Below are 20,766 nucleotides of genomic sequence, written 5' to 3' on the forward strand. Positions count from 1 at the left end.
TTGGTAACAAATTAAATTGATTTTGTTTTTTTCCCCAAGTCTCTTTTGCCCATGACCATAGCTGGTGTGTGATCCCTCCCTGTCCTTTTCTCAACCCTGGAGCCTTTCCCTGTATTTCCTCCACCCCATCCCACCGGGCAGGGGAAAAGTCAGTGAGCAGCCATATGCTGCTTTGCTGCTGGCTGGGCCTAAACCACAACGTATTTCAATGATTTACCAGCCGTTTTACCTCAACAGGCACTGCTGACTTTTTTTTTTTGCCTATTTCTACCCAATCCTTTTTTTATTTCTCATTACCCTACTCTGGTTTGACTGGCAATAAATTAAGTTAATTCTCCCTAAGTCGAGTCTGTTTTCCCCATGATGGTAACTGGTTGAGTGATCACTCCCTGTCCTCATCTCGACACATGAGCCTTTTGTTATATTTTCTCTCCCCTGTCCACTTGAGGAAGGAGGCTTTGGTGGGCACCTGGTGTCCAGCCAGCGTGAACCCACCACAGTCCTGTACTTGCTAAGGGTTCTTTAGAAGGCAGCCCACACCCACAGGCTATGGGAGCTGTCATGGAAGCTAAACCCCTTGTATAGTGGTATTAAACCAGACTGTCATCTTCTTACACCCCACATCTCCTGCTCTTCTGTTACACTGGTGCTTGGGTGGTCACTCAATGAACTAGTCAACTAATTTCTGTCAGTCCTGCTTCCAGCAACACTAGATCGCCAATAGCACAAATCCTACTGCCAGCATAGAGAACAGAAACAAGGAGACTAATGGAGGAGGCAGGGGACTTTTGACAAGCTAACAATCTGCGTCAGATTCAAGTGATGTCATACAACTTGAGACGTAGCAATAGGAATTTAGGTCCTCCACAGCAGTAGGCAAAAAACATCAGTTACAAAACCTGTAAGAGCAAGTCAGAAGACTTACATAGTACAAACAGGAAACTACACCTTTTTAACTGGTTATCATATAAGCAGCAACTGCAACAACCCCTACGTTCCTGTAACTGTATTGTGAACAAGGGATCTTGTTCAACATCATCTTCTGGATGCAGGCTTACCTTCCCAGTTTATTAACATTTATTGAGTCCTGGCAGCGCCATATTGTCTGTCTTAAAGGAATGCTACATGTTCCTAGCTTCTTGAAGTTTTAGTGCCTTTATTTTTCCGTCTCCTCCCCAAATCATTTTTTTAAAAAAAAAAATCTTTAAAAGGAGATTAAGTTAACTATTAACTGATGCCAAGCCTGTAACTTGCAGGTGCATTATCTTCCCCATTTTAGAACTCTGAAGCACACAAGTTTTGGTTATGTAAAGGTGCAAAACTACGTGAATGTTTTGCAGAGAAGAAAACAAGACCTAAGTTGCACTGGAGATAAAGAAGGGCTCATGGGCATTAGCGGTCAAACACTGTTGAAATCTATTGCTAAGTTCAGTAGTTCTTTTGAGCTACTTTTAATCCCTCTGATGATTTTTCTAAGCACAAAAATTTATAACAGTCATGTACTCCCATCCTTGAAAGGCTGAATTCAGAGTACATCTATTATGGCACTGTTAAAGTCTATGGTAGTATTTTTTGCTTTATCCAAATACAAAGCTGATGATTTTATAGCACTTCAGATTAACTGTTCCAAGTAAAAATAAAATATTATCTGAAGGTTAGGTCAGGCAGCATTTTGTGTTATGCTAAATATCCTTCCATAGTGAAAACTCTAAGTTACATGGAATCCAGTACAGCATATTATCCAGCCATCTGAAATATTAAATTAGGGAGCAGATGAAAACAATGCAACTTGTGTTATTTAAAAATATTCATTTATGATATGGCAGTTAGAAAGCTGTTACACATTCTAAGATATTAACAGCTGTATTTTTTAAGTTGTAAGTTTAGCCAGAAATGTCAGGTAATTAGTACACGTTTAAAGCATTCAATATTTGTGGCAAAAGCTCTTTAATGTTTTCTCTCCTAAACAATGAAAATGAGTTTACTCTTCTGCTCCTGCCACATGTAAAATGCATGAATTTAGGAAGCCTGAAATCTGCATTTACATCTTCGGCTTCTTGCAGCCACCAGCTGGTAACGGCCCTTGACTGGGCTTCATCATTCCTTAAGAAGCACATTCAGCAACAGCTACAGGCATAGCTGATCCAGCTTAAACAGAAAACAGTCGTGGGTCAAACAAAAAGCTACCAAGTCAACCATAACAAACCAGAGGGAAGAAGTTAACATGGGAACAATGAAGGGCTGAGGGAGGAAGAGCTGATGTTTAGAGGGACCACTGCTAGCCATCACTGTCCAGTATTTAAGCCATATACTTCCTAGAACACAGGTGGCTGAAAGAAAAACCTGAAAACAATGACCAGATCTGTTTCTCTGCAAACTATAACATTGTGAACAACTTCGATGTGCCCAATTGCACAACTCAGTCAAATTCTTCATCCTTGCATATAGCCCTGGAATGCAACTGCTCTAAGGAAGATCCCTTCTGCTTTCTCCAGTCTTCGTCCTCATAATTTAAAACCTAAGCAATAATTTCAGGCTTGAGTACAAGTGAATCATTGTAAGGAGATAATAGGTCAGATTTATGTTAATATTTACTTAATCATACCCAATTTATTTTGAAGTTATAAGTGCCAGACTAGTTCCTTTGAGCATTCCTACTGCACGGATATATAAATGACACATTTGCCCTAATCTTCCCACAATACATTTGTGTGTATTTAATACTGGTACTGTGGGCTTCCTGGCATTTCAGTATTTCAGTCCTGCTGAGATCAAGGGTACTTTTGATGTCAGGTGATATCTGCCTCTAGATCAAAGGCTGTGCTACTGAATACGGCTTTAAAATAAAGTTTCTTAGTTCTTATTCTTGTCAAGGGTAAAGTCAACACCTAAAAATAAAAAGAAAGCAAAAAATCTGGAATTAAGTTATTTTTTGTCAATTTTACTTTAGAAAACTTTTTGAAATCAGCAGGCAGAAAAGACTCTCAGGCAAAACTATTTCATAGGGTCCCAGTATCCAAAAACCTGTAACAGAAAAACACACTGTACCACCACCTCAGTGAGACTATTCATGACAGTAAGCAACAGGGCCAATATGTGGAAGAGCATTCATATATTTAATATAGCTATCTAATAAAAATTAAGATACTTGAAGCCAAACTCTGCAACAGCAGTGGATGCAGCAGCGCAGTAAGACTGGAAGGGGGGATTATTTTAACAACACATGATGAACAGGGCTAGGGAACTGATCTGGTTTTAATAACCGTGCTACAGAAGAGGAAGGGATCAGTGATTTTAAACCTGATCTTTATGAGTCAGTGTGTTAAAATGATCACACCAGTACAGTTGACAGAGAGCAGCAAGGCAGCATGAAGACACAAAAGCAGGAGCAGAGTGCAGAAATAAGTAGGCAGAGCACAGAAATGTTCCACTAAGGGATGTGCTTGAACCTCCTGGAGAGGGCTCTAACCGTCACAGCCTCTGTGAAAGCAGTGAAGAGCTTCCCTTTTCGATAGTTAACAAGTACTGCAGCACCCCTCATAGCAGTCTCAGTCCTATTAGGTACAAATGGGTTTCAGTATGATCAGCTCTACAGATGAGATATGCTTGCTGATTAGTTCATTTATTCAAATTAGTCCATTCAAAGATCCAATTCTGTTTCTCTTGGAAGATAAGTGACAATCATCAGCTGAAATAAATCAAGCTGAAGGCAGAATAAATTCTAAATAACCTAGTCTTGCTTTACTTGGACAGTAAAGATTCATAGCATGGACCCATACTGTCACTGACTTCATAGGGAAACCATCTATTAAAAATACAACAGTCAAAAAAATGAGTATCACTGTGTTAGGAACAGAAAGATTTCTGTGGAAAGAGTCAAAGCTGAATCATCTGCTGAAACTGAAGAAAAATTACAACATCTGGATACTTAGAAAGGTCCCTGAAGACAAATCAAACTAAAATCTGTCGAAAGTAAAACCAGTTGATCAGAAGCTTTAAAATACATCAACTTCACTTGACACTCAGTTACAAATACCCAGCCAAAACTGAGTAAAAGTGAGCAAAATGAGTTGGAAAGAGTATCCAGACTTAGATATAATGAGCCCAAAATATTTTCCAGGAAACCAGGGAGACGAGCTTTAGCAAGTTTGCAATTGGATAGCATGAGTGAACTGAATCAAAAAACTTGAGCCAGGGTGTGTCGAAATCTAGAGAAAAATCTTAAGACATTAGCTACTGCAAAAATCAACTGATGGGATTGGTCAGAACTTGGACAAAATTGGACACCTGCAGCACAACAAAGTAGAAAAGTGCTTTCAGAGGACCCAGCTAAGAGATTTCATGGGAGACCACTGAGCAGGCAGTTCTAACACCTATGCAATGCTGTCTCTTCCAGCATCGCTCCACATAACATCTACAAGTCAGATGTTTGAGTGACAGCTTCCAGCACAGAAGCATGCTAGCTATGAAATCAGGGAATGGGAAGCACACTACTGAAACAAAGATCTCTCATCTACTTCATGTTAAATATTACAATAAGGGAGAACAAGGTGCTACAGTTAAGTGCCAAAACAAGAACAGTGGCCACTACTAAAGCACATACTTTGTTAAGTGATCTGTTAGTCAAGCGCAGGCATATAGTTTTCCCTTATCAAATAAGCTTCCTTTTAATTTTAGTTAAAAGATTATACCAGAACAATTCTTCAGCGTCAGCACAGTATCAATGACCTAAACCTGAACTCAGCAGATTAAGAATGAAACTATTACATGCTGACTTCACTGGCGTATACAGATTTTCTACAGTCTGCTTACTGCTTTCTCCTGTACCTAGGGAACGCAGCACTGATTTGTAGAATCCTAGTTAGTTCAAGTTAATATCTAGAATTTCAGTATCTGAAGAGGTGCCAAATTTGCATTTGCTAGTATTGGATAATATAATAAATTTCAACCCTTGCCTGATTTTACTGCATTTCTGCCTTATGTATAACCATCTCCCCACCCCACAGCTCACCACTTCTGTGGCCAGACAGATTTACCAGGGAAAGAAGAAAAGACCTCTGAAGGCTAGTGCATCCCTCTACCTCCTCCCAGTGATCTCCCCCAAAATGCTACAGCTCTGGTTCATCCAGAGGGCCACGAAGACTGAGCCCAGACTGCTGCACTCGCTGCTTCCAGCCACCTGAGTGTGCTGCCGAGATGTTGCAAGCCCAGTGCAGCTCCTGCAGCTGCCTTTCTTCTTCCTCCCCTCGAGGTAGTGTTGGGGCAAAAACCTCCAGGGAAAAGTTAGAATCTTGTTACCGCTGACTCACAGAATATATACTCCAGAGCAACATGGATCTGTAGTGCACTACTGAAAAGAATGCCAGTTTAGGACGTACTGATACAAGCACGCTCAATTTAAAGTGAGCGGAAATAATGAAACTCAGCATCAAATAAAAACATCACTCCTGTTTTTCACCATTTACTAACACCTAAAAAATAAAAGCCATTTTTCCTATATATGTCTGCCTAAGTTTCTCTTTGAAGTCCTCTATCTATCATTGCTTATCTGCTTTGATATAACTTGCAATGCTTCATCAGAGCACTTCTAGATCACAGTTGTTCCAGTTTAGGTTTCCAATCTGAGGGAAAGAATTACACCCTGTTCATTTATGAAACAGTGTGTAATTATTCAGTGTCTTACTGAGGGCTTCATTCACAGCTTAATTCCCTCATTAGTATTCCCTGAGCAAACTAAATCCTTTTAGCACTTGTGTATGTGCATATACCAAAACTGAGAAACTGTATACTTATATCACCTTTTTAATTTCAACTCATTTTCCTTTCTTGCTTTCAGCTGATCTACAGAGTTGTCCTGTTCTCAAGGACTATTAACTTGCGAATATTGTATAGGAATGAATTTAACACTAAAGTTCAACTACAGTTAAACTTTTTGTCACTTCTGCATTCCATTCAACATTAAGTTTCTAGGTGTACTTGGAGGAGAACAACAACAAAAATAAGAAAAATGCATACAGTCCAGAAAGGGTCCAAAGGAGTGCCACAAAGATGATCAAAGGGCTGGAGAACCCAGCCTATGAGGAAAGACTGAAGGAGTTAGGTCTTTTCTCCCTGGAGAAGAGAAGGCTTGGGGGGCATGTCATCACAGTATTCCAGTACCTAAAGGGCAGCTACAAAGAAAACAGAGGCTCTCTCTTCACAAGAAGCCACATGGAGAAAACAAGGGACAACAGGTACATGTTGCACCAGGAGACATCTCAATACAAGACATTTTTTACAGTGAGAACAATCGTTCACTGGAACAACCTCCTCAGGGACATGGTATAGTCCCCATCACTGGAGGTTCTCAAGACGTGATTGGACAGGGTGCTAGCTAATCTCATCTAGGCTCCCTTTCCCACGAAAGGTTGAACCAGATGATCTTTCGAAGCCCCTTCCAACCTGGGCTGCTCTACAATTTGATGATTCTGAGCCTAAGAACACCTCATTTGCATTCCTGTAGCAGCATATCTTGGAAAACTCATCTCCTTTGTTTTCTGCCACTTTTATTGCAGTAGGATTATTTCAACTTTCAGCATCATCTGAAAATTTGTTTCCTAATACCAACCTCTACAGAAGATACAATAGTTCTGATCAGTTTCCCATATCTTTATCACTTAGTTTGATATACTATTAGGATAACCCATTGTATACCCAAGTATGATCTCTTCCTGCAGTGCTTATACCTGCTTTTTCCTGCCCACTCCTTAAAAAGTCTACTATTTTACTGAAGTCTACTTGATAGTTTATACTATAAAGATTTCAATCTTGTCAAATTTAATTTGATAGCTAGAAGTTACAGATGTGCAGATCTACTGTAAAAAGTTATTTTCTTAAAAAAAATTAAACTAGCTTAAACAAATCATGTTGCTGATATCTCGGTGAATTCCATTCTCCATTTCTCAGCTCAAAAGCAAAGTTCTCATTCCCCACCAGCAAGGCCTGAAGCAACTGCCATATCCCATTATGTATAATATGGCCACTAAATAGTTTAAATACAAACAGATGAAATAGCAAGCAAAGCTCCTGCCACTACAAGAGGTGTTATTAGTTCACCGGTCAGTGCTCCAGCACCTCGCCAGAGATTGTAATAACCCTGGCCAGCCTCCATGTGCAGGAAGTACATTATCAAGATTTAAGTGATCTTCAAGAATAATGGACAGAAGTGAAACTTTCTAAACTTTTAAGTCTGAAAATACTGACTGCCCCTGGCTTCAGTTCTGTACATCAAGAAATAGATACCAGAGACCTAGGACTAGCGCAGTTAAGCCGTTTAAATTTACCTTCCAACAGCAAGATTGCAGGCTTGGTGTGCCCCCTTTGACATAAACTACAGAAATAATCATTCAAGCTTACAGCCCTGTTAACACATAGGGACACTTCATAACAAGTCTAAATATTTCCTCCTCTCAACAAGGATCTCTTGTATCCTCCCCCTGTCGTTTACACCCAGAAAATGGATTCTAGATGAAAGTAGATAAAGATCAGAAATATCAAGACCAGTTATACATATTTGACATAAATAGCATGCTTCAATAATGACATGCAATATCGTTAAAAGCTCTTACATGGCATTTCTTCTGTCTTTAGAAAACACAGATGTATTATCTACAACTTAGATGGAAAAGAAATTCTTCTTAAAGGAGTTATCAGCCACTGATAGCAAGACTCAATAGGCATACTTACACTGCAAAATTGCTAAAAAAATTGTTCTAATAAGGTCATATATTCTACAGCAAGGACAGTATTACATACCTTGTGCAAGCATGTTAAACTCCAAGAACAGTGCTATGTGATAAAGCTCCATAGCTTCTTCAGCCCTAGTCATGTTTAGTTTTCCTGCTACAAGAGCCTGAACTTCACTTAAACTGCCCACTGAAGGGCTGGAGTGCAAAACTGAGAGGTCCACCACATCTGTATACATACAGTTCAAAATGACCTTAGCATATTTTTTTGGTATGATAGATTCATCCAATATAATTCTAGTTGGAGTTCGTAGAGTTCGGTCTGTGATTTCTTCACCAGTTCGTATCCTCCTCTGCAGCAAGTGACGAAAAAATGGAGATCGTGATGAAATAATAGCTTTGTGAGCTCTGAGCTCTTCATCTAGACAGTTCTGACTTCCACCAAAAGTTTCAACTAAGTCAGAGTTGGATGAAAAGCTAAGAACCACATCATAGTAGCACATGTAATCAAACAGTGCACGCATGTCAACATCTAAGGAATTTGGTGTTCCAAATTCTTCACTAAGCTGCACAAGGATATCAACATTTTGGAATCTTGAATCCTCCATTCCAAACTCGCCTGTATAAAGGTAGTGTAACAAAGCTGAAAACATAGGCATATCTATGCCAGCTGTGTTAATATCCATTATTATTTCTGCCCCATACTCTGGTGAGGAAGAAAGCAGCGTCTTAAAAAATGGACATCTTGCTGCCAATATCGCACGATGCACAGGAAAACAAGTTTCTTGAAATATTAAGTCTACATCGGTACAATATTTGTACTGATAAAGTTCAGCCATGTCTTTTTGTAGCGTTCTGGCTTCTGGTCTTGCCAAATTAGCTTGTAGATAAAGTTCCTTCAAGGCTGAAGTCCCTTCATATTCTTCTACTAATGCATTAACATCTCGGACATCCCAGCCTGAGAGGAGCTCACGCATCTGCTTGGCATGATCAGCAGATCGGCTAGATTTCCGACGTTTAATGAATTTCTTTTTGAGGGTGGCAAGGCCAGAGGTTTTCTTTTTCTTGTCTTGAGGTTTCTCATGGCCATGGTCAAGGCTATACAGCTTTGATTCACAGCCATAACCTTGATGAGAGTAGGATGATGTCCCTGAAGGCAAAAAGGAAAATGGAACACATTTAGTCTTTAAATTTAAAGGGAAGGTCCATAACACCTAAACAGTCCATCAATGTCTCTGTAAGTTACACAGGTTTTCAGTCTCCTCAGATCACATAATTCAACAAGTTGGAAACCTGACTGAAGCCTTCTCTGGCCATTCAGAACAAAAATCATTTTTTTGCATCTACAAAGTTTATACCTTTTTTTTTAAAAAAGGTACTCAATTTTAAGAACCAAGCAGTGCCAGTTGATGTAGCTCTGTAGCACATGGAACACTCACCTAAGCAGGAGGAGAACACTGTGGTCATAATGTTACAAGTATCATTGTATTAACTATAGGAAGTGAAAAATACAGGCTTTTAAAAAACTTGTATGTTCTCAGTGAAATAGTAGCACCTCCCCCCTCCACCTTCAAAACGTTTTTCAAATTCTGTTCTTCTAGCATTAAGTGTCATTTCAACAAGAAAAGCATACCTGACATCAGATAGTTATCACAAGAAAAAATGGGAAAAACAGAGAACACAGTACCAAAACATTCAAGGACATTGAGGACAATGAATTAATTTCCAATGCAAATTTAACAAGAAAGTAAAAATCCTGTTATATGATAATCAAGTAATGCCAAAAGTCAAACACACAAAATGGGCTCCTTTCCACAGAACTACAGATGATAATTTGTGCGTACACCTCATTTAAAAGAATATGCAGAATGAAAGTTTTACTGTATTATTAAAGATGTCCTTTGAACAGAGCATTATACAATTAAAGTATACATATAATTATTTGTCCCCTCAAAAATTACTTATAGGGAAGTTATGTTATGAACGAAACATGTCATGAAACGAAAAACGGATTCCCCTCAACGTTATTGGTGTTACATACCTGACCTGTTCTGCTAAACAAACCTTTGCTGATTGTCAGTTTGAGCCTACTATACTGTAACACTGACAGCAATTTAGTAAGAAAAAGAGGAATCAGTCTGCATTTCTAGAAGTAATGGAAAACTGAAGTAGTGTTTTAATAAAAAAGTAGTTAAAAACTATAGTTTAAACAGAAGCATGACTCTCACATTAAAGAGTTCTTTTCTAATTTAACTTTACAGAATTTTCACTCTAAGCCAGATGGTGAAAAACCTCAGACATGACAGGAAAAGAAAAAAAAACGTACACAAACCCAACTACTTCCAGACAAAAGAAGAAACCAGAAGAAAATTTGCAAATGGTATACAGATTAATAACAATTGCAGGTCCATCTGAAATAGTATTTGTCCATTTTCTGATGAGAACAGTTAACAATTCCATTAGTACACTTCTGTAGCTTCACTACTTGTTGTCTTTTTTGGGTCTTTAAGTTCAAAGCACATCCAACCACCAGAGTTTTTGGGGCTTTTATAACTTGTTCTATCATTGCTTTCTCACAGTTCCATTTGTTCCAGGTAGATTTGATGTGATGCTATTTTGCTATGCTATTTTGACAGTGATATTATGGGCCAGTCTGTCAAAACAGAGTGCTTTTAGTTACCATGTTATTTCAGGTAAGCACTTCTTGAACTTTGAGAGACAGGAACAATTCAAGGTTGTCTTTGAGAGCACGGCAACTGTAGCAATCTAAGATTTCTGTAAACTATTTTATTATTTAAGCCTCAATAATTCTAAGTAACCTTATACATTGGCTTTTATGCCAAGCTAATTAAAGCTCCCCCAAATCACGCAACAAAATGGTTTTATGATTCATCTATTAGTGAAAACTTTGGGAAGGAACTTTGCTTTCTTTGAGGAAAGCCCTCTAACCATTTCATCCATGCTACACTAAATTTTGCTTGATCAGGCAACATGTTATTAATCATACTGAAATTTTAAGACATTAAAAAAATATCAATTTAAATGAAGAGAACAGCAGTAACTCAAGACTACTTCAGCAAAGAGGTTGTGCTGCAATATCCACCATAAAAATTCCTCCCATGTGCTATAGTAGGTATTACAATAAAAAAGTAGAGAGTCAGTCTCCTGCTGATACAGACAAGCCTAGAATTTCTGCTCCATTTAAAGAGTATCAATTACATGTCACAATAAAAGTATAACTACACTTTGGTCACTCTATAATGATACATTCTCCTCCAAGAGAACATGCCAGCTCATTTCTATTTGAAGTATTTTGGATTCTAATTGCAAATTTGAGTATGCAGAATATTCTCTTACATTCCGCTAAAGAAAAACTAGGACACCACAAGTCTCAATTTCTTTCTTTCCTGAAGGCTGCCATGAGTTATTACTTGCACATGAATCACCATAAGATACTAAAACACCATTCAAACCTTGTGTACCCTGAGCTACTTACAAGATTTAACTTCAGAAGTATTGCAAAGCATGTTATTAACCCTTACAAATAGATAAAACACTGCTATAAAAGTGCCACCACACAACTGCATTTTGCCAGAGGCAGAGATGCACCAGCATAGCCTCCCTGGGTTCACAACAGCTGGTGGCTCTGTATCCCTCAAAGAAAGAATTTTGAAGAGCCCCTTTTTGACCTGCCTGCACTCCTTCATAAGGCAGCATCAGAAGCAGGAAACAGAAATTTCTACCCCACTTCTACACTAAAAGGCACCAATCTCTTAAATGCTGTTAAAAAGCAACACCTACTTCATGCCCCTAGACCATATCTAGCTTTGAACAGATAAATATTTACAAGAAACAGATGACTGTCAAGAGAAACTACTTGGGCACTTGACAATGAATAATGGGATCTGTCTAGTCCTCTGCATCCTACACATTTTAAAAATCTAATTATAGAGCTCTATTTAAAAATATACATCTTGAACAGATGTACCACCCTAGAAAATGGTGTGAAATCCTCCTCCTGAATGCTGTACACAAAACAGCAAGGAGATGACTAGCTCAACCTTTACTAAAACAAAAGTATTTTTTACAGTAAAAGTACTGCATTATTTTTACTGATATATCTCCTCTTCTTAAACTGTAAGCAAATTCAGCATTAAGTCAGATAACAATCAGCTAACAATGGGATCCCATCCTATGGAAGTACTGTGCTTCAACAGATCGGGTCTCAGTTTTTAATATTCATCCTACATTTACAATGTAATATGGTTGTATTGGGTCTGTGTGGCAAGGTTTTGGTAGCATGGGGGCTACAGGGGTGGCTTCTGTGAGAAGCTGCTAGAAGCTTCCCCTGTGTCTGACAGAGCCAATGCCAGCCGGCTCCAAGACAGACCCACCGCCGGCCAAGGCCGAGCCCATCAGCGACAGTGGCAGCACCTCTGTGACAACATATTTAAGAAGGAAAAAAAAAAAAGTTGCAGGGCACACAGAAACGGCAGCCGGAAAGAGGAGTGAGAACATGTAAGAGAAACAACCCTGCAGACCACCAGGTCAGTGAAGGAGGAGGAGGAGGAGGTACTCCAGGTGTCAGAGCAGATTCCCCTGCAGCCCCTGGAGAAGACCATGGTGAGGCAGGCTGTCCCCCTGTAGCCCACGCAGGACCGTGGTGGAGCAGACATCCACCTGCAGCCTGGGGAGGACACCACACTGGAGCAAGTGGATGTGCCCTGAAGGAGGTTGTGACCCTCTGGGAAGCCCACGCTGGAGCAGGCTCCTGGCAGGACCTGTGAAGAGAGGAACCCATGGAGCAGGTTTTCTGGCAGGACTTGTGACCCCATGGGGGACCCACGCTGGAGCAGTCTGTGCCTGAAGGACTGCAGCCTGTGGAAGGGACCCACACTGGAGCGGTTCATGAAGAACTGCAGCCCGTGGGAAGGACTCACATTGGAGAAGTTCGTGGAGGACTGTCTCCCATGGGAGGGACCCCACGCTGGAGCAGGGGAAGAGTGTGAGGAGTCCTGCCCCTGAAGAGGGAGGAGCAGCAGAGACAACGTGTGATGGACTGATTGTAACCCCCATTCCCTGTCCTCCTGTGCCGCTGGGGGGAGGGAGGGGTGTAGGTAGAAAATCCAGGAGTGAAGCTGTACCTGGGAAGAAGGGAGGGCTGGAGGGAAGGTGTTTTGAGATTTGGTTTTATTTCTCATTACCCTACTCCGGTTAATTGGCAATAAATTAGTTTTACCCAAGTTGAGTCTGTTTTGCCCGTGACGGTAATTGGTTGAGTGATCTATCCCTGTCCTTATCTCGACCCACAAGCCCTTTGTTATATTTTCTCTCCCCTGTCCAGCTGAGGAGGGGGCGGGGGGAAGTGATAGAATGGCTTTGGCTGGCACCTGGCTTGCAGCCAGGGTCAACCCACCACAATGGTGCCGCACTTTAATGGTAAAGCAGCACATCTAAATCAAACCCATAGCCCTGAATACAGTTTCCAGAAATAAGGCAACTAATACATATCATGCAACTATTATAACTCTAGCCCCCATACTGCCAGTGCTACTTCAGGGCAGTAAACAGATCTAATGCCTTCTACATTTAAAAAAAAAATTTAAAAATCTGTAAAAGTTGATTTAACATTAAAACATCATTATTCTGCTGAGTGATGAAAACCTCAGCTATTGATTTTAGGATACATCTATTTTCTACTGAGACAGCTACACAGACCAATCATCCAAATGAAAATCAAAATGAGAAAGAGCCAAACTCCACAAAGTGGGAAGAACAGATTAACATCTGTGATGTAGATAGTACATTTACTCTACTAGCACACTCATGTAAGTACCACCATAATATCAGAGGATTTCAGCACGAATTTTAACTAGAACACTCATTTTCCTTGCCTGGAATGAGACAGCCACATGCTTTTAGACCCTCCTCAAAAAAGTCTCAACTGCAATTTTCAATTTTGAATTTAATAACGAAGAGCATCAACAAAACTTTCCACATATCAACTACAAAGTTACCAGGGAATTTAATGAAGCCTTTGGAACTCTCCCCTCTTCAAATCTACTCAAAAGGTGTTTCAGCATGCAGATCTGCCTGTTTTCAGGTCTGTAAGGGTTTTTCTTCATTCAATACAGAGGCAGACAAAAAACACTCAAGACATGAAATCAAAACATTTTGGCTGTGATTTTAGAAAGTATATAAACTGAGGCAGACCTTTTACTACTGTTAGTTATGATACACTGAAAATACATAAAGCCTTAAGGGGGACTTTACACCATGGATATCCAAGATGTTAGTAGTACTAACAGTTCTTCCTTGACATGCTACGACAGCACCTGCAGAATTTTTAGCCCAGAGCACAGGTACAGTTTGTGAGCTGTCCTCTGCTCAGATCTCCAAAAGTTAGGAGTGTCACAAAAGCTGAGACAAGAGAGAAAAATTACAAAGCAAGTCAAATTTTCCTCTGCTAAGGATATCACTGTGCTTTCAGTGGTGATTAAGAAAAGTAACACTGAATATCAATAAGTACTTATTCAGTGTTGCAAGCCAAGGCATAAAGGAGAAAAGTGTTTATAAAGTATTTATGTTATTTACTGCTAAGATCATTCTTCAGGCTGTCAGGGTTTTTTTTCAAGCAAGATTTATCTTCTCAAAAACTGCCTTCTTTTAGATTCATCACATAACTATTTATTATTTATAGTGTGACAGTACTTAGATCTACACTGAGGTCTTTTTGCACTACGCTGAAAAGCACATAAAGGTATTACCTGCCCCAGTTATGACTGGGATAAGAAAATAATTTCTTAAGAGCACCTTAACTCACACTTCCAGTTAAGCAATGTCCTTCCTTGTAAATAATACTGTTAGGACAGTAACTACCCCCATTCCTCATTTACAGGAACAGGAAAGGGACAAGAGAAAAAGTTGTCTTCAAGACTGTTACTTTAACAGGCTTGTTATCAGATATCCTTTCTAGCAATAAGTAATTCACTGATATTAGACACAATGCCAATACCACAATGAATACTGATGATCAGGAGTTTTATATGCTCTAACACAGTTTCACAGAAAATCTGAGGGAGAAGAGTAGAAAATGGTAGATAGCATTAATAGACAGCAACTGTTTTTGAACTGGGAAAACTAGCATGCATGGTTTAATTATCAAAAACCCTCCATTTTATTTTATTTAAATAACCTGGCATCTGTTTACTAGCAAATGGCAGACCAACTCATTGCATACGTAGGTCAAACAGATACTGGACAGTACCAAATTTCATGCACGATTGAGCTTGAATGGATTCAAACTGGTGACCTAGAAAATAAAAGCTCTGCATAACACTACTGCAAGTAAATCATATCCAGTGCATACACAATCCAGCAAGTCATTTATGTAAGTGACAAGAAAACTAAAGAGAGTTACCTATGAATGTCTGTTGTGCCTGTGAATTTCCCCCTACCCTTGGGGAACACGAGTGAGGGTAGTTAGATGCATTAGCACCCATTTTCTTCAGTCACTCAGGCATTCCGCCTGCTGGCTCTTCAGTGTATAATCCCATAATCCTTTATAAATCTTCAGTCCCAGGTCCAGCATTCTGTTCCTCCATTTCTGAAGAACAAAACCACCAATAAGTTACTTCATTATTTTTTTTCAGTAGGTATTATGTGATTTAGATATAATGCCTCCAGCACATAGCATTTCCATAAATTAAATCCCCAAACATTTCCAAGATAGCTTTTTATTTGAAGGATTAAACCAAGATCAAAAATATTTTTTTTCTTCCAAAATAATTTGTGATTTTCCAAACCATTCACAAATCACTATGATAAACTGCAACCAGGAACAGAATGGCTATCAAACTGTCAGCTAAGAAATCTTCAAGTAGGAGTTGGTCTAGACTAGATATGTTCCTTTAACTATATCGAGAAAGACTTTTCATACATGCTGATGTTTACACATTGTTATAAAAATCCCAAATTGAATTATACTGACTGAGAAAGCAGAATAGGTCAATTGTGTTGGAGGTTATACTATCATCACTGCTTTCAGGTGCATTTTGATTTCACTCCATTTATGTAGTTCTCATTCAGTCTTACTTTTCAAGTTTAGACTAGTACCAAGGATTAGGTTTATAATAGTAAAAATAAGGTGTTTAAGCATTAATCTGTTTTATTAGGCATTTGAAAACTTTTTAGGAAGTCAGTTCTGAGGAAATTTGAACAAGGATTCATTGCTAAGTGTACAACAAGCACGTTCCAATTTATTCCTATATCAGCAGTGTTAAAATATTAATACTGCAGAATGAAAGTTACCACAGTGAAGAACTGCCTACTATCAACTGAATACATATGCCTTCATCCAAAACACAAACGCACAGATAAAAATGATACAAAGGTAAAGTCTATATGAAGAATTTTTTGGACTCCATTCAATATTGTGAACATGTAGCTAAATTCTGCTGTGTTGTCACAGGTGTACCTATATTTGCTATATGCTCCCAACTCCATCTCCTTCCAGTACACCTCTGGCATGTTAAATCGGACAAGTAAGTGCCAGGCAAGAGCATGAGTTTCAAGAAAGCTGCAGCACAGTTCCAGTCCCTTCTCCCTGCTTTAATAATCTCTTTATTTCTGGCATGAGGAGTTCAGAAGGGGGAGTTACTATGACACTGGGGAGGTGAGATACGATTCTAAGTGGACAGGCACACCTGGCCTCTTCGTCATAAATGCAGCATGCAAAGCAGATTCTGGGGAGCAGAAAGTGAGAGACAGGCCGGGAAGCAGAAGGCTGCAAACTGCTGTAGGCACAGGAGTGGGGCAGAACAAGTGCCCCAGGATTTGAGGGCTGACTATATGACGAGGAAGAGTAGAGAAGGGTTTGGAAACCTGGCTTATATATGTGGATACATGAAAAGTTGAGAGACAGGCACGGGACTGAAGCACGGTGGAAGCATGCAGAGTACATGATTTCCAACCATCTGATGCATTAGAACAAGGTTCCTAAAATCAGGCCTTTTGGCATTTGTGGTCTATGACACCAGATGTTTTCAAAAAGGAACCACACCACCTCACACTAGACATGATGTGCAGGCTGCATCGCTGCTCTAGAAAGCGCAGAGCCCAGGTCTGCCTCACGCAGCTGCAGCCTGCTGATCACTAGCTGAATTCTGCTAAGGCAGGAGACACAACCATAACAACACAGCAATTTTCTTGGTATTATACAAGCCAACTTGAGCCAAACTACAGGTGTGCAAATGCAGAAGGGGAGAACTCCCACACCTGCTCTCCCTAGCTAAGTGGCAATGTCCGTCTCCTCAATTGCATATAACCTGACGCTTCTCTTAAATTTGTCTCTACGCTGATTTTGCTTGGTACACATCAGGAAACAAAAATAAAATACCTTCCCACATGAACAGTGAGCCTGCTCCAGATGAAGTTAAAACCAGAGCACAAGCAAAATGGGCAACATCACACCAGCAAACACCTGTAAATCTCAGCAAGCAAGCTGTTGGATCAGTTCAGTCTTAGCCAATGCATGTACTAATTTTCTTCCTTGTGCAAAAATAAGCTAGCTATTCTAAAATAACCAAATCCATACGGATGCAGACCTCCATACATGAAAAGCTCTGCTGATTTAAGAAAAAACACTTAGAAAATAACTTCATTAAAACAGTGACACTCCAAGTGATTTCAGTACAAGCTTTGTGGAGGTAAAAGTCACCTTTCAGTTTGAATGCCTACTCTCTCACAAATAAAGGCCAGCATCCTCAGTAGATATCCCAACAAATTCCCTTTTCTCAGCCAAAACTGGACTTTGTTCATTTGGACAGAGTCCTGGAATGCCACTGCTATTCCACTTTCCTCTTCTGCATTCAGCTGTGGTGTGATAACTTGTCTATCAGATGTCTACCAGTACCTTTCAGTTCTTCCTAACACAGGAAAGAGCGCAGGAGCTAAGTAAAAGGGGGGGGGGGGGGGGGGGAAGTGGTGGGTTTTTGGTTTGGGTTTTTCTGGTTGTTTTTTTTTTTTCTTCTCTTCTAGCAAGCACTGAATATACATAACCAAGTCTCAGGTTTGAAGTTAATACCTTCCACCTCCTTCTACTTGGCAACAAGCATGCCCCAGAAGATGGAAGGAATGTGATCAAGTAATAAATGCAACTGTTCAATACCATTAGTATTCAATGCTTGAATTTGCAAAACAGGATTTAAATTAACTGAAAAATGTTTTAGAAACTTTTTATAGTGTTTACATCTAATATATAAAATAATTTTATTCAGAGGCTTACCACAAGAACACTGTTACACATTAAGCCCAAGTGAGTATCGTGCAAAATGAATTCACTAAATTTAATATATGTAACTTAAGTAATATAGGACAGTGTAAAAACAGTGTCATATTAAAGCTGTATACATAAATATATTCATTTATATAAACTATATATGTATATTATATAAATTTATATCTTTATATAAGTAAAACCAAACACGTCAGGTTTCAGCAAAGGAGGAATTCAATGCAGAGTAGGCACTGTGGTCAGCCATTTACAGATGCCAAAACTTCCTGTGCCTCCTTTCAAATTTAACTATGCACTGCTTGGTCATGTGCATGCTGGCTGACATCTTGAGAGTATTTTGCACCTTGAATTCAAACATGTTGTAGTTCATGAAGTGTATCGTGCCTCGTGGCTCAAAACTGATCACAGCTTTAGTCCCACTACTGTCCTTAACCTCATGTATCAACTGAAAGTACAATCTTTGTATTTTTTATTACATCACTAAATTTTACAAGATAATACTGTATAACCCATCTTGTATTTCCCAAACAATTTAAGCTGGCAGCAGTGATGAACTCTGTCCTGGAAGAAGCCCTGCCTTCCTCTCTTCATTCTCGCATCCACTTTCCCTACCTTACTTGTTCATGGCCCAAATACTCTGAACCAGATAAGTTGAACCACATAAAACCAACCTAGACAAAAAGTTTAAACAATATCAGTTGCCTAATTGGTTTGTTACGGTATCACATAAATACTTGCACCAGCACAGGTGGAAAAAGAAAGAGGACCATGGAAACAAGCTGCTAGAGCCAGGATTGCATCTTTTGACAGCAAGGTGTACTTGAACCACTCATGGATTTAGGTACTTTTTTTTGTTTGGTTTGTTTTCCTAGTGTCCACTTCAGCCTTTACACTAAACCTAGCCTACCTGCACAGAAGTCAGTCTTGCACGTAACCTGCTGAGACTAGTACAAATGTAAATACATCGCAGTTATTACATAAAATGCCAAATCAAGAATGCCGTTTCCCCTGATGAAAGACAGCAGTAGGAGGAGATGAATGTAAAAATGAAGAGGCAACCCCAAACCATAAACAATTAGATCTTTAGCTGCAAAAGGAAAGAAAGACTTCATCTTTCCTTGCAGAAGTTATCCTGCATACCAAAAGCTTCCCTATCTCAGCTTAGCTGAAGAATTTCTTTAATCTAATTTTAGCCTCAGAATACAGTCATGGAATTTTGTTTTAAAAACTGCCACAGATGAAATTTTTCTTGCCTTTCTGTTAAGAGTTTATGTGCATCCACATAAGTATTATCAAAACGGAACTAAATTCAACATCTGCTGACCTACTGAAACAGGATTTCTTGTTGAGAGCTGCAACGCACACACAGATGTGCGTTATGTATGTATACATGTACACAGAAAAAAGCTAAACTATGTCAAAGCTTGTTTAAAAAAAAGCCTGCACTGCAGAAATAGTATATGAAGTGTGTCATATGAAACCAGGAAGCTTTAGAAGCCAAAATTACCATCCCAAATGCTACAAAAAGCACAGAAGTGACTTTCAGATTATACCAATACTCAGAGCAGAATAAAATTTTAAATAAACACAAATCTAGTTGAAAGTTGCTGCACCTGAAATAAGTTTCTCAGTCTTCTCAATACTTGTCACACTGATCCTAAAATCCTAAGAACCTAAGATGACTTGCATCTGAGGTGTCTGGGCTGACAGCCAGGAATTCCTGGATTGGGAATTTTGATTTAACAAAAAGTCTGTGTACAGAATGGACTTGGGAAACAAAGTGTCACTGTTAACAGTCAGCATTCAATACAAAGGTTTCAAAATTTTCTGTAGTCCAGTGGGATCCGATTAATATAAAGGGCAAGGTGGGGAGCGTTACAACATGTTTTACAAACAAAAACATTTTACTTTTTTTCCTCTCTAAAATTTTAAGACTTTTTTGTATTTCTTCTGGAGTTGTTGCCATAGGATTATGCAATAGCATAATACTAAGACCAAAGTAGGAAATCATATAAAGTACATGCACATACTTGTACCAACATGATTTTTCAGGTTTTACGTTTTACTTCACACATTTTAAAGTTACTATGAGTAAACGACAGCACAAGTATCACAAGCATACCTTATTCATATTTGCTTAAGATTTGTATCCAGACCAAAATGCTATGCTATTTTGCCCCAACAGTTCCTTTCAAGTAACAAGGAAGTGGAACTGTAATGCAAGATGAGATGACAGCACTAAATTGGTACATGGGAGGAGGGGGGAGATTTAAAAAAAAAATAAATTTCAACTTTTAAAAGCAATAACCCCAAAGTAGGGAAATACTTCAACTAAATTTTAGCAAGGACAAACCTATTTTCATAGAGATTAGGTAGATAAATAACTAAAAGAGAAAGAACTTGTGAGAACAGACCCCTGCCACAGTCCCCAAGGTACATCCCACCAGCTTGCCTTAACAACCTGAACCTGAGCAGTGGTCTGGTGACCAATACAGAACCCTGAGCCATCATAAAGGAAATCAGGAACGATCCCATTCAGCAGAACAGTTCTACAGCTCCCATCCACTGGGGAGTGTCCAAAGCCAGCATGGCGCAGTATCACTACTGGAATTACCAGCTAGCAACATCCAAGGGGACAAGCACTTAAAAAGGAAGAGAAAGTTGCTTGACCTTGGAGTTCCAACTGCCTTTACAGATGTGCATTTACTATCTACCTAATTTTCTTACTATCCTACTTGGGGGGGGGGG

General features: G+C 39.3%; 1 protein-coding gene across 3 annotated transcripts in view; it reads right to left on the reverse strand.

Moving 5' to 3' along the window:
- BTBD7 (BTB (POZ) domain containing 7) overlaps positions 1-17,515 on the reverse strand; it is a 41,522-nt gene extending 24,007 nt beyond the window's left edge. For all 3 annotated transcript variants that reach the window (XM_010583874.1, XM_010583873.1, XM_010583875.1), the window contains exons 1-3: positions 17,443-17,515; positions 15,145-15,330; positions 7,795-8,874 (exon numbers count right to left, since the gene is read on the reverse strand). In XM_010583874.1, the coding sequence (XP_010582176.1) occupies positions 7,795-8,874; positions 15,145-15,226 (1,162 nt within the window). In that variant the 5' untranslated portion in view covers positions 15,227-15,330; positions 17,443-17,515. The remainder of the gene's footprint in view (positions 1-7,794; positions 8,875-15,144; positions 15,331-17,442) is intronic.
- Positions 17,516-20,766: the final 3,251 nt, after the last annotated feature.

This window comes from Haliaeetus leucocephalus, unplaced genomic scaffold (genome assembly GCF_000737465.1).
Source record: "Haliaeetus leucocephalus isolate CR32 unplaced genomic scaffold, Haliaeetus_leucocephalus-4.0 Scaffold932, whole genome shotgun sequence".
Lineage (NCBI taxonomy): Eukaryota > Metazoa > Chordata > Aves > Accipitriformes > Accipitridae > Haliaeetus > Haliaeetus leucocephalus.